Raw genomic sequence first — 13,075 nt, forward strand, 5'->3', positions numbered from 1 at the left:
CAGCTATTGCCATGCTTCCTGGTTCGGGCCACTCTCGGAGTCGTATGCAACGAGTTGATGGCGAAAGAGGGGGGAGAAAAAGAAGAGCTTATATTCGAACGCCACCGAAATGCAAGCTACCTGTGCCACAAAGCCAATGAGCCGGCGTCAGCTCTTGATACCAGGAAATTTTCCAAGCGGCTCTGTTCTGCCAATGCATCCATACATTCTGCATAGGCCATGGCGTACAACAAACATCTAGTGTAACAAAAGATTCATGGGCGGAAAAAGAAGGCACCATGTTTTGACAACACACCACAGAAATCTGCCCGATACTCCTATCCCTCTACAACACCAACTCCCTTGGCAGCAATACCATCCTTGTCCAAACAACCGCCGGTTGTCGCGGCGTACACTTCGTTTTTTTCATACCGTTCATGACGTGTGGACATCAATCTCCGCGCTTTCGGGCTTCGCATGCGTATTTTGTGGTATACAAGATAGGTATTCCTATCGATAAGCAGGACGTTGGAAGAGAAACACGGTCTACCAGCCGTTATTAGGTGGCCCGGGGTGAAATGCGCAACGGCGCATCAGGACCATGTCTTGGTGAGTCGAGGCTGTCTCAGAGCTTGACCTTTTGGCCCGTGAGCTTGAACCAGAGAACGGCGATGAGATCCTCCTTGAAGCGCTCCCACGGGTTGCGGTTCAGGTAGTAGCTGAGCTCGCGGTAGTTGTACATTTCCCCCCAGCAGTCGCGGCCCCATTCGCAGCCGGCCATGTTGACGATGAAGTCGCGGTCGTTCTGGTCGTAGTGGATACGTGTGTCGTTTCCGTTCTCGGAGCACGCGCCGGGTGGGAAGGAATTGATCATTCGCTGAGGCAGGAATGCCGTGTGCTTGCGAATCCAGGGCTGGGTCGTGTACAGCTGCTCCAGGGCGTCTTGCTCCTTGTGTTCCCACTCCATGTGTTTCTGCTCGTATGCGACTGGGTCCCACCAGACGTCAAGCATGCGGTCGGCCCATTTGCCCCTCTTCACGAAGAAAGAACCCAGGTTGAAACCAGAGCAGTCCTGGGAGAGCATCAAGTTGATGGACTCCGGCTTCCCGTCGCCGACGGGGCTCCGCGACTCTTCGTCCAGGTAGGGGTCGGTAAACGGGTGGCTAATGTTAAGCGGGTTGTACTCGTTGATGTCGCGGTATACGTGCTTGTTGAGGTCGTTGAAGATGTGTTTCTGCAAGGGTACCGAAAGTTCCATGACGTAGGTGTTCAGGTCGAGCCACCATACCCTGTGCGCAATTGTTAGCTCAACCACGTTATGGCGTCTGCACGCAACATACCATTCTGCCTTTGGGTACTTGCGGAAGGCGGAGCGAACAAAGTCGACCTTCTCCCAGCTCTCGCGCCATTCGTGGGCGTATCGCTTCTTGGTGCTCATGTCGACAATCTCGAGATCGTATCCCCATCGGTTCGCGTATTTCTTCTTGTTCCGCACGCTATCTCGCTCAATGGCCCATTCGCGAGCGCCCTTCCACTCCATGACTCCCCCACCAACATTTGCCGCCAAGATGATGACATACTTCTGGCCGCCGCCAAAGTGTCTCCGCCAGTGGTACACTAGAGCTACGGATCGGTCAGTGACGGGTGCCAACCAAGTCAGCCGGAGGTAGAGATGACATACGAGAGTTGTAGAAGATGATCATCGACAGCGAGAACAACAAAAGAATCAGCAAACGAAGCTTCATCTTCCTGCCCATGCGCGCGAAGACGCTTCGTATCCTCCCCACAAGAGGGACTTTCTGTGTCGCCCATGATCCCCGACCCAGCTTCTCCTTCTCGGCGTACGGGCTGTGGTTGTTGAATCGTGGCAGGCTACTCGATATCCGGCGCATGTGTCGGGTGAAGAAGCCTTGGTTCTGGGTAGAAAAGGACGGGTATCCGTTCATGCCAACAGTCCTCATCTTGGCGGTCTCCCAGGGCGTCGTGGGCCCGTTGGATGCTGAGAAACCTCTCGGACTCGATCGACCGCTGGTGTTGATGGTTAAGCCGGGACTGGCCCAACCGCCTCCAGGTATAGGTGACGGGCTGCGCGAGAGGGACATTGTGGTGTTGGGGGTGCCTGCAGCGTTAAGAGAACACGAGCTGTCAGCAAGCGGGTCCCGTTATTCGGTTGTCCAACCCTTATTTGCATCGGTGGTATGTCAGGACGGGGGTTTGGAGGCAGACATGTAGGTAGGTGTGCCACGCACGGGATAGAATGCGGGTTGAGAATACGGGACAGACGTACCAGGAATCGGCGTGAGACCAGGCTGCTGGCCGTGGACTCCCAGGAATTGGGAAGAGCCACGGTCGCCTGGGCCGTCAATGGTCACTGCAAGGCCACCAGATGCAGAAGAGCGGCGTCGGTGATGGGAACGTGTTGGCCTGCTGTCGCTGAAGGACGAAGAGGCGGCGAAAGACTGTGGTTGATCCAGGATGAAAGATTACGGGGGGTTGTGACCAGATGGCACTTTGCGAGCGCTCGTCTGGTTACAACGCGATAGCCACGAAGGGTTCGCCAAGGTCGAGGCAAGGGGGTCGACGTATCCGAAAAGGGGGCCCTCTTTGGCAAGGGCACAATGGCTTCTGGTGGTTCAGGGAATCGGCGAGGCTGTATAGGTGGCCCAGCAGGGGATGGCGCTTTGCAGGTGTAGGGAATACGGTGGTTCGCTACGGCGGTGGTTCTCCAGTTGGCTGAGAATACGGGACGGGTGCGGGCAGGAAAAAAATATTAGGGAGGAGGGTGAAGTGGAGGAGAGTCGTCTCGCAGCTGGGTCTTTTTTTTTTTCTGGCAGTTAGGCCGATTGGGGGATGGGGGGAGAGGGCGTTCGCGGTGGCTGCAGCAGAGCGACTTGGCCACCTGATGCCACTGGCGCGGGGGGCGGAGGAGGGGGCGGACAGCTCCAAAGGAGTCGATCTGAATCGAGACGGATGAAAGGACGGGGTATTCGCGCGTGAATCCTCGAGGTCTGACGGGCCGGGCCTTTTGTGTGATTTGTCTGGTTTTCTGCTGCTCGCGTGTCTTTTCAAAAGAAATTGGCAAACGGGCAGTAATAAGGGAGCAGTAAAACAAACGCCCATCCATCCACCTTCTATCACATCTGGAAGAGGCCCTTACTTTGCTAAGGTTTTCTCGCCCGTAGGAGCGGGTTTGGTGCGTCTAATCTTTTTTCGGATGGACGTTCCTCCTGGGTGCCAAGACTCTGGTGGGCCGCTGATATGATATCGAGGCCATAATGTGTAGGTAGCTGACACACGGCGGAAATACCGAGGCGCCAGCCAAAGGCCAAGTCCTTTGTACTTTGAGACTTGCAACGTAGGCCAATAAACCCCCGAGATGTCAAACTCTCTCCTCTCATTACCCCAAAGCATGATGTCTCCATCATCCGAATAAATGTGACAGAAGCCATGCCATTGCCTAGGATCTAGTCTACATTACCAGGGGGAAAAGAAACCCCGAAAAGCACCTTGACTTACTGTGTGGCCAGGGTAGCGACTAGTCTCGGCGGCGAAGGGAGCGAACGACATAGTCCAGGGGGGATTGCGAACCAAGGTACGGATAGACACCAGGGATGTCAATGACTGGCTGAGGTAAGGAGGTAATAAAACCGCAGTTTGGCCAAGACAAGAAACCACAGGCGATGTCAAAACGGGCGGATGCTCGCCCACACTGGCAGCCCCGGGTCAATTGGCAAGCCCGCCATTGGATACGCAAAGAGAGATCTCGCATGCGCTGAACTGAGATACTTACACCGTAGTGGATGGACGTGGGAAAACGCTGGGCGGCTTCTTTCATTAGCGTCCTGCACGTTAGAGTCCGCCCACTCAGGACATGCGAGTCTCGCAGTCAGCACACATATCTCTCTCTTTCTCTCGTAAGGAGGCGTGAGCAACACGAATTGCGTCCACTTGGTCTCCTCGGGTGGGGAGTGCGTGATCTTACGTCTGACGGGGTTTCCCCAGCAGGAAGCTTATTGTAGGGCTTGCAAAAGTGCTACGAAAAAGCGCAGTGCTGCAACTCCAAACAAGGTGGTTCCCGACGTGTTTGATCCTCCCGAATAGAGATTACATTTAAGATCGGGCGAAGTTCCCCTCATTCCCTCCCTCCTCCCTACGTCTGGGCCAGTTTTTTAAATTAACAACGGTGTTTCGGTGACACCAGCAAAGCCAACCAACTCATCCGCTGCAACCCAATACCCCACGGCCAGTGCCTCGCCGAAGCAATAAAGATTTAAGGCCGGCGCTTCCGCAAAGTTTGTAGGTAAACAAGGCACCCGACCAGCTTCCCATGCCGTTCTTGAGAACAAAGAGATTTGCAACAATCTCAAACACTTTGGCTCTATCTCCCTCTCTCTCTCTCTCTCTCTCTCGCCCTATCCGAGGACTGGCAAGTTTTGCGATTCAACCCCCCTCGTCCGTTGCGCCGTCGGTGCACAGCCACTTAATGCTGTCGTTCACCTGCTCAGCACCTGAGACCGGACGTGTCGGGGCCGCTCTTCCTTCCATCCACGACCAAGACAAAACCGCAGTGTTACTATGTATGACAGAGAAAGGGGCCGTGGTTGGCGTGCAGACATGCAAGGTAAGATAAGACGACGGGCCACCCGCGAGCCTATGCCTCTGCTACCTACGTGTCGTCCGAAGAAATTCCAGCAGGCCCAGCGTCACACACGGACAGGATGCTAGATCCCTTGCGATGCCGATGCATCATACCAACGACTGGCTTGCGGGGCATTCGGATATCACTGCTTGACTCTGTCCAATAGTTCGTGTGATGACGTCCTTCGTACCATTCTCACAAAAGCGATGATCCTAAGCACCATGGTCAAGTTGAACCGCCATTATATCATGTACTTGGGCAACGCGAAGAAACGGGCCCGCAAGTGAATTCAAAAGGCCAGGCCAGTCCAGCCCTTGGGTGGACGAGAAGGGAGAATGCGAGGGCATACGACTCAGCCTCCCGACTCCCGAGCGCGAGCTCGGGTCAGACCTGTCTCGGCCCCCACACTCGGCGAGAACACGGAAGGGAAGAAGTCAATTAGCTAATATGGAATGACTGCGTCAGCCACATTGTCAGGCGCGAGCCACTTTGACATGTTCCGCGTGAGCCACTCCGCGGTTTCCATTCCCGCAACCACACTCAGTATTGACAGACTTGGCCATCGTGCTTCACTCCATGTTATGATTCGACCGCACGAGATGAGCCAAATGTCGGCTCATGGATGTCCTGCATGCCGCAGAGCCGTCCAGGTCTCCAAGATTTGAAGCCAGATGAATGGCCGGCGGGGTGGTCGCTTGTGCAGGCCCAAGAGCTGGTCAGCGGCACCATGGCCAATCAGATGCTCGAGATGCCCAACTGGGCGCCTACCTCATACTCCCAACTGCGTCGTCCAGCCAAACATCATGAGGCCTGGCCTTGACCCATGGCACAAAGATGCCGTCTGCTGGATTTTACCAGTCATATAATGGAGTTGACTACTCCTGCCGCGCTGTTGCGCTCCTCCTTGTTTCGTGTTTTCAAACGTAGTAGAACGAATCTGTCTCGGTGGGTGGTTGCCCGGTTTCTCTTTCGTTATTCCTCGTGCGCCTATTCACGACTCACAAACAAAGTATTCCACTTGGATGAGTTCGTTGTCGATCGTTTCAGCATCCCTTCGAGCCTTTCGGGCTCATTCCCTTCCCTCTTTTCTTCCTACTCGAACAATCACATTCAACTCTTTCACGACCACGCATTGTCATTATTTAACACAACACTCGACATCATCACTTTTCGCCATTAAACTACAAGCTTCTCATTTGTCAACTGTACTCCTCACGCTGAAATTTCTCGTCATTTTCGAATCACTGCACTTATTCTGGGCACACTCTCATTTGCGGATTCTATCATACCTAGCGAGGACGTTAACGACACTACCATGTCTTCATTCAAGACCTCGGTACCCCAGCGGCAACACCAAGATAATGGTCCTGATACCGAGAGGGAAGATTGGGAGGACTGGGAAGATGATGATGTGGTCACGCCCATTATGGATGACGATCAAGAGCTCATCATGGACAAGACGGCTGCCCCCAGCCCGCTGAGGCCGAATAAGATGGCTTCGACGAGATATTCGCAGCCTCGCCACTCGGTCCAGAAGTTGAGGCGACTTAAATCCCGCCAGCGGCAAAAGGCGCAGAACGAGAAGGCAGGAATCAAAGTAGTGACGGACATGACGACGCTGCGGCAGCAACAAGCTGCTCAACAGACGCAGAGCCTCGGCCTGCAACAACCCAAGTTTGTCGATGCTGCGGCCCTCAGGGCTCTTGAGGGGTCGCCCAACTCTGCTTCTGTCGGTAATTGGAACTGGCTAAAGAAAAAGCCCTCCGATCAGAACGCCAAGTCCCCTCAAAGCGCTGCTCGCAGCCCTCTCGAGCAGGACCTATCTCCCAACGACCGCCCTATTGTCATTGGTATCTCGCTGCCCTCCGAGATGGCCGACAGGGAAATTAGCCCGCAGACAGCTGTTCTCAAGACACCCCATGAACTACCGCCCAAATACGTCAACGAACAACCGGCGGTAGCCAAGCCGAATGCTGTCACTCCCTTGACTCCTTCGCGGCAAAGATCAGTCTGGAGTCCAGACACACCCGACACCGCCTCTTCTTTCCAGTCTACTCAGCGTACCTCTAGCATTTATTCCCAGGCTACTGGTGCAGGCGTTGGCGTTGGCGTTGGCGCCGCATACGACGCCCCCCCGGTACCATCTGTACCATCCACGTACAAGCAGCAGGAAAGGGTAGTCAGCGTTGTTCTCAAGGATAAAGATGACGACGATGACGACGGTGGCAGCCCGTGTACCTTATTCGAAGAGGACGGCATGGCCTCAAACCGACAAAAGTCAACAAAGGCCAAGGAGGTAGCAAGGAGCCCAGACAGCGCGGCGACTCAGACACGTGGTTGGTGGGATCACATCACAACCCCCTTCCTAGAGAGGAAGAGTCCCATCATCGCACCCAAGTCTGAATCACAGCCAGTCAAAGCATCAGAGCATGATGACTGGTGGAGTGAAAAGAGAGCAAACAATCTAACCTCAAAAACGAAGCACCCGGAGCCTGAAGCTATCAAGCGCACTGAGATTCAACCAGCTGTTGTTCAGAGACCTGGTCTTCCAGCATCCCCAAAGCCATCACCACGCAATATGCAGACGCCGATCGTCAGGGTTCCCACGCCAAGGAGAACCCCATCGCCACTCATGAGTCAACGCGACCCTTCGCCCGCATCATCCTCTCGCTCAGTCACTCCGAGACGGCAACTTCAGTCAGAAAAGATCCCCCTTCCTGAACCTAGCCCCGCTCCTTCAGAGCAGCCGCCTCCTTACTCGCCCCCACAGGAGCAAAAGGCCGTCAGATATCGTGCGGTTTTCCCTGCAGGTCACCCGCTGCAATCATTGTACCCGCCGTCTCCGGGGCCGATATCGCCTGCCATAAACGGGACAATGAGTTCACAAGGCGGCATCAACATGACAGAGATACCCCTAACACCGGCGCCGAGAGGCAGCACCCCTGTTCAGGGCCAGGCTCGTCTGCCGGAAAGACTCGCCGGCACATATGTACCGCAGGAACACTTCCTTGAGGCGTCAGGGGATGCACACAGAGTAGAACGACAGCGCCGACGCCACGAAAAGGAAGAGGTGACGGCTCGGAGGGTTGGAGGCTTCTGGAAGGGCCGCTGGTGTATCCCCGCAAGTGGATGCTACGGCCGTAGCGGCCGTGAGGGCCGAAAGAGAAGACGTGTGTGCCTCGGGGTGTGCGGGGCTAGTCTTGCACTGAGCATTCTGATTATCGTTCTCTGCGTCACGCTCATACCCCGAAACAACGGCTCCGCGCCGGTGGACAGCATCTTTGTGAACCTAACCAACTTTCCTCCGATGCCGACTGGGGTTCTCTCCATGGTTGGCCCGGACAACACTGCGGCCGTCACCGGCTGCAGCAGCCCCTCGACTGTCTGGAGCTGCGCCCTGCCGAAGGAAGAGCACGATTCCGTGGCTCCGAACCGCCCAAATCAGCCAACATTTATCATGCAGATCCAATGGGACAACAACACCCGCAATCTGTGGAATGTCCCCAACGGAGAGCCCCCTCGCCCCGGATCTACCTCCGGTAAGCGAGACTCGAACATTGGCGGGATCATAGCTAGGGCTGGATCATATATCCGGAGGCAGAGCTCTGCGTTTACTCCTAGCCCTTCCCCCCCGTTGTTCGAGGAAATGTACTTTCTCGGCAACACTACGGACGACATCGTCTCCGACGAAAAGGCTGGCGAACCGACTCCATTCTACCTCAGCATCCTGAAATCGGCAAACGAAACGGTCGGCCCAAATGTTCTGAACAAGCGCCAGGCCTCGGGAGAATCCTCGGGGGATTTCACGATCCCTCTACCGCCTCCCGATCTCGACGCGGACGGGACTGGTGCCCCGGCCCAGCTTTTCCCTCGCGCTGTCCAGCAGCCCGTCCGTCTGTACGACCGCGGCCTGCCCACGGAGCACTACGGCTTCTACACCTACTTCAAGCGCACCATATACCTCAAGTCCGTCACCACTCTCAACGGCACCGAAGGCGAGAGCAACGTCCCCCTCGACAAAGACGGCGGCTCGCGCAGGAACGAAGCCAAGTTCCTCGTGACGTGGTCGCAGACTCGCTTCCTCGTTCAGATCTGGACTCGCTCCGAGAACAACACGCAGCTTCTGGGCACAAGTAACGGCGACGACGCAACTGCGGAGGCGAGACCCGGCACGATGCCGTACCCCGTCACGATCAAGACGGACACCCATGGCGGGCAGTCGGGCGAGAAGTTTGTGTGGCACTGGCCGGTCAACGACCGCCAGGGAATAGACACGAGTAGCCCGAAGCTGCTGCCCAATGATATCGGCTTCGGGGGCACGACGGTGAACCCGCGCAAGGACAAGAATGCGTCTTTTGGGGGGTTCGACGGCGGCACCGGTGGTTGCCGCTGCGAGTGGGTGAATTTTATTGCCAGAAGAGACAGTGGCAACTGATGAGTAACAGGTAACATGGTTATATGAATTGGCTACTTGTATGGATATGGCTACGGAATTTGGGCATTGGGCAATAACAGCATTAGTATTGCATGGCACAGCTGGAGGGGCGGGGCGGGAATTTAAAATGCATAGCAGCTAGTATCTGCAAAGTGTTATAATACAAAATACCTCTTCACATGAACACATGTCCATACAAACTCGGTAAACCAATTTCAATGATCTTTGGCGTATTGGGCGAAGTGATCGATTGCAGAGTCCCAAAAGGTCGCCAAGTGATTGAGCGTGGTTCGGTGTAGGCCCGTGTTAGTCGGTGTGTGTCGGTGAGCCACGAATAACCCGTCAGCCGATAAGATAAGAGCTCCCAAACTTCTCGCGACCTGTACCGCCAAAAACTCCTAACCGGCACAACCCCCCTTAAGATCTAGTCCCGAACACCCACACCCCCCATCAATGCGCCCTCCCCTCGCAGGCCTCGCTCGATGGCGCACCCCGAACCTCCTCCGCCCGGCGCCGGCGCCGGCCGTCCAGCGCCACCAGCGTCGTAACCTCCTGACCCTCGCAATCGAAACATCGTGCGACGACACCTGCGTCGCAATCCTCTCCAAGGAGCCCGCCTCGGGCCGCGCGACCCTCCACTTCAACCGCAAAATCACCTCCGACAGCACGGCCTACGGGGGCGTCTACCCGCCCGTCGCCCTGCGCAGCCACGACGCCTCCCTCGCAACCCTCGTCGCCGAGTCCCTCTCCTCTCTGCCGCCGGCCGACGCCGCCGCCGCCCAAGATGACGGCGCAAGCGGCAACGGCACGATCACGGTCGCGGGCGTGCCCCGGCAGAAGCCCACCTTCATAACGGTGACCCGCGGCCCCGGCATGTCCGCGAACCTCGCCTCCGGGCTCGCGACGGCAAAGGGCCTGGCGACGGCATGGCAAATACCCCTCCTGGCCGTGAACCACATGCAGGCTCACGCCCTCACCCCGCGCCTCGTCTCGGCCCTCGACCGCCCGGGAGACGGCCGCGAAGCCCAGCCCGAGTTCCCCTTCCTCACCCTCCTGGTGTCCGGCGGCCACACCCAACTGGTCCACTCCCAGTCCTTGACGAGCCACCGCATCCTCGCCTCCTCCAACAACATCGCCGTCGGCGACGCCCTCGACAAGGCCGCGCGGCACATCCTGCCCCCCGACCTGATCGCGTCGCACGGGGACGTCATGTACGGCGCCCTCCTCGAGCGCTTCGCCTTCCCCGACTCCTTCCCGTCTTCGCCGGCGGCCCCGGGACACGAGCGCAGCGACTACGACTACGAATACACCCCGCCCCGCCGCCGCGCCGACGAGATCGCCACGTACGCCTCCCCGTACTCCTGGACCCTCACCCCGCCGCTCTCCGCCTCCCGCGCCCTGGCCTACGACTTCAACGGGCTCGGCAGCGAGATCCGCAAAATCGCCTCGTCCGGGGGCGGCGGCGGCGGCGGCGGCGACGGCATGCCCCTCGAGGAGCGCCGCGTCCTCGCCCGCGCCGCGATGCGCCTCCTGTTCGAGCACCTGGCCAGCCGCGTCTTCCTCGCCCTCTCCGCCGAGCCGGAGCTCAAGGACACCCTCCGGACGCTCGTCGTCAGCGGCGGCGTCGCGAGCAACCGCTTCCTCATGCACGTCCTGCGCAGCGTCCTCGACGCCCGCGGGTTCGCGCACGTGGGGCTCACAGCCCCGCCGCCGGCGCTGTGTACCGACAACGCCGCCATGATCGCCTGGACCGGCATGGAGATGTACGAGGCCGGCTGGGAAAGCGACCTCTCTGTGCACCCTGAGCGCAAGTGGTCGATTGACCCCGCGAGCGAGGAGGGTGGGATCCTGGGAGTTGGCGGTTGGGCGACGAGGCGTACATAGAAAGGCGTGGTGCCCGTCCCTTGTATTTAGTGTAACATCACATGTACCAAAACTGTAGAAAAAGCGTAAGAATGAACTTGTATCATGATCTAGTTTACAAGTTACAGGACATTCGGTGCCCTGTCTTGGGGGTACCGATGCCTAAAGAGACAGCCTGGCAGCCTGTCTTCTTTCCCGCAGCCGCTCTCCCGTCATCTGTCGTAACCATTCTATTCGTCCCGATGTACGAAATCAATCAAGTCTTTGTTCTGCGGTACTCGCCAGAGAGGGACATTGTCCTCTCGGTCCTGCAAAAGCCGACCTGGTGCAGAGGAAGTCCTCTCGGGTAAAGCCCACCCTATTCGCGGTTCCTCGCCACGGTCCTCCCAACCTGATGTCTAATCCAAGTCGGCCGTGACGTTGGTGAACTCGCCCTTCTCCAGCTTCGTCTTCCAGAAGATGGGATTCGTGTCGCTGAAGCCGTGCTTGACCCAGCCCTCCTCCTTGACGTGGTACAAGTTGATGAAACCACCAGAGTAGGCGTCGCGGTGCGTCGCGGCCAGGATACTACGGCTACCGAGGTCCAGCGCCTCCTGGTCTGTGAGATCGTACCGGTATTCGGCGTCCAGGACACCGTACGCAAAGGTCTGACCACTGCCGACGCAGAACAGGTTGCCGGGCAGGCGGGTGCCGTCCGAGTCGACGTAGTAGAGCGCGGGGCCCTCCTCTTTGGTGACGCCGGCGCACATGGTACCCATGCTGAGGCCCATGCCCTTGTACGAGTAGACAAGGTTGGCGAGGATCTTGGAGGCGGCGGCGACGGAGATGCGGCGCTTGTGGCGGAGCTCGTGGAGACGGCACTGCATGCCCAACCAGGCGAGCCAGTACTGGCAATCGGCGGCGCCGCCGGCCATGGTGCCGAGTAGCACTGAGTTGATCTCGATGACCTTCTTGACCGTTTGCGAGGCGATCCAGTTCCCGGCCGTGGCACGGGAGTCGGTGGCGACGATGATGCCGCCCTGGAAGCGGAAGGCGAGAGTCGTTGTGCCGTGGGCAATCTTGATGGGGCAGTCGGGGTTGGAGCGGTCGTCTGTTGCTGCGCGGAGCCAGGAGGAGGGCTGGATTGAGGGGTTCCGTATCAGCTTCACTCGATCTCCGGTATCGAATGGCGGAGGGTAAGAAGAAAACTCACATGTGCGACGGGGGGCATAGCAAACTTCAACGACAGAGGCGGCGCACCGCCCATGAGCTCGAGGTCCTCCTGCTCATCGTCTCTGAAGGCGTTGTGTTGCTCGAATGCCGGGCGGCTGTACTTGGCCACGAGGCTATCCATCTTGACAATCAGAAAAGGATGTTCGAGGCGAGGATTATCGGGTACGTAGTAAGGAAGAATCAGCAGATTTGATTCTGGTTGCTGTGTTGGTGGTGGTCGTGGAAGGGTTGAGCGAGGCCGGGGTTGGAATGGGCGATGGGGTTCTTTGAGGTTGACTTGGGGAGTAGCTCAGGCAGCTCCATGCTCGCGTCACGGCCAGCTTCAGCCAGGGAAACAGCGTAGCTGACTGATGCCTTGTTGCCTGATTTGGAATGGACAACTGCTGCTGCAGGTACACTCCAGCCATCAGGTCTGTGCACATGCTTCGTGATTACATAAGATGGAATCGTCTTCTCCCTCTCGTTCCTTTCTTGGATAGCTGCCCAAACGAACAGCAATACCACCTTTACTCGATTTTTAGTTTATTTTGCAAACACAAATAGGTATACATTACTGCAGAGGCGCACATTTTGAGCTCAATGGATTTCTACGAGTCATGGAAAGCGTTAGCCCACACGGTGTGGTTGGTTTGCCATGCCCTTCATTGACCACTTCCTGGTGTCTCATCACAACGATCAATTGCTTTTCCTGGTCAAGTTTGAATTTCGTAAATTGCATCCTACACCTGCCACAAAGGCCACTGCTGAGGAGCAGAACGGTCGACTATTTTACCATGTTCTGCCTGCTCGTGTTTGCCATCCCGCCCAGCCCTTTCAAGCCCTTCGACTCCAGTCCTCTCCAGTAGCAATAGAAAAAGACAAGACTCATTAGTGGAGGAAAATGTGCCAGCCGATGACAACATTTATGGTATCTGAAAGCGATCAAAAGCTTTTGATTCCAAAAAAAA

General features: G+C 57.0%; 4 protein-coding genes across 4 annotated transcripts; 2 read left to right on the forward strand and 2 right to left on the reverse strand.

Annotated features, from left to right (window-relative positions):
- Positions 1-604: 604 nt before the first annotated feature.
- On the reverse strand, positions 605-2,081 carry EsH8_I_001204 (galactosyl transferase GMA12/MNN10 family-domain-containing protein; the record flags this gene model as incomplete). Its single annotated transcript, XM_083268617.1, has 3 exons — positions 605-1,268; positions 1,320-1,602; positions 1,661-2,081. The coding sequence occupies 3 exons, from the start codon at positions 2,079-2,081 to the stop codon at positions 605-607; spliced, it is 1,368 nt and encodes a 455-aa protein (XP_083119055.1).
- Positions 2,082-5,933: 3,852 nt separating this feature from the next.
- On the forward strand, positions 5,934-9,053 carry EsH8_I_001205 (glycoprotease family-domain-containing protein; the record flags this gene model as incomplete). Its single annotated transcript, XM_083268618.1, has 1 exon — positions 5,934-9,053. One exon carries the CDS (start codon positions 5,934-5,936, stop codon positions 9,051-9,053), a length of 3,120 nt encoding a protein of 1,039 aa, XP_083119056.1.
- A 453-nt stretch (positions 9,054-9,506) lies between these two features.
- On the forward strand, positions 9,507-10,937 carry EsH8_I_001206 (uncharacterized protein; the record flags this gene model as incomplete). The annotated part of the gene is made up of 1 exon (XM_083268619.1): positions 9,507-10,937. One exon carries the CDS (start codon positions 9,507-9,509, stop codon positions 10,935-10,937), a length of 1,431 nt encoding a protein of 476 aa, XP_083119057.1.
- Positions 10,938-11,314: 377 nt separating this feature from the next.
- EsH8_I_001207 (proteasome subunit beta) lies at positions 11,315-12,249 on the reverse strand (the record flags this gene model as incomplete). The annotated part of the gene is made up of 2 exons (XM_083268620.1): positions 11,315-12,034; positions 12,109-12,249. 2 exons carry the CDS (start codon positions 12,247-12,249, stop codon positions 11,315-11,317), a joined length of 861 nt encoding a protein of 286 aa, XP_083119058.1.
- Between the last annotated feature and the right edge of the window lie 826 nt (positions 12,250-13,075).

The sequence above is a fragment of the Colletotrichum jinshuiense genome, chromosome 1 (genome assembly GCF_051148585.1).
Source record: "Colletotrichum jinshuiense chromosome 1, complete sequence".
Classification (NCBI taxonomy): Eukaryota; Fungi; Ascomycota; class Sordariomycetes; order Glomerellales; family Glomerellaceae; genus Colletotrichum; species Colletotrichum jinshuiense.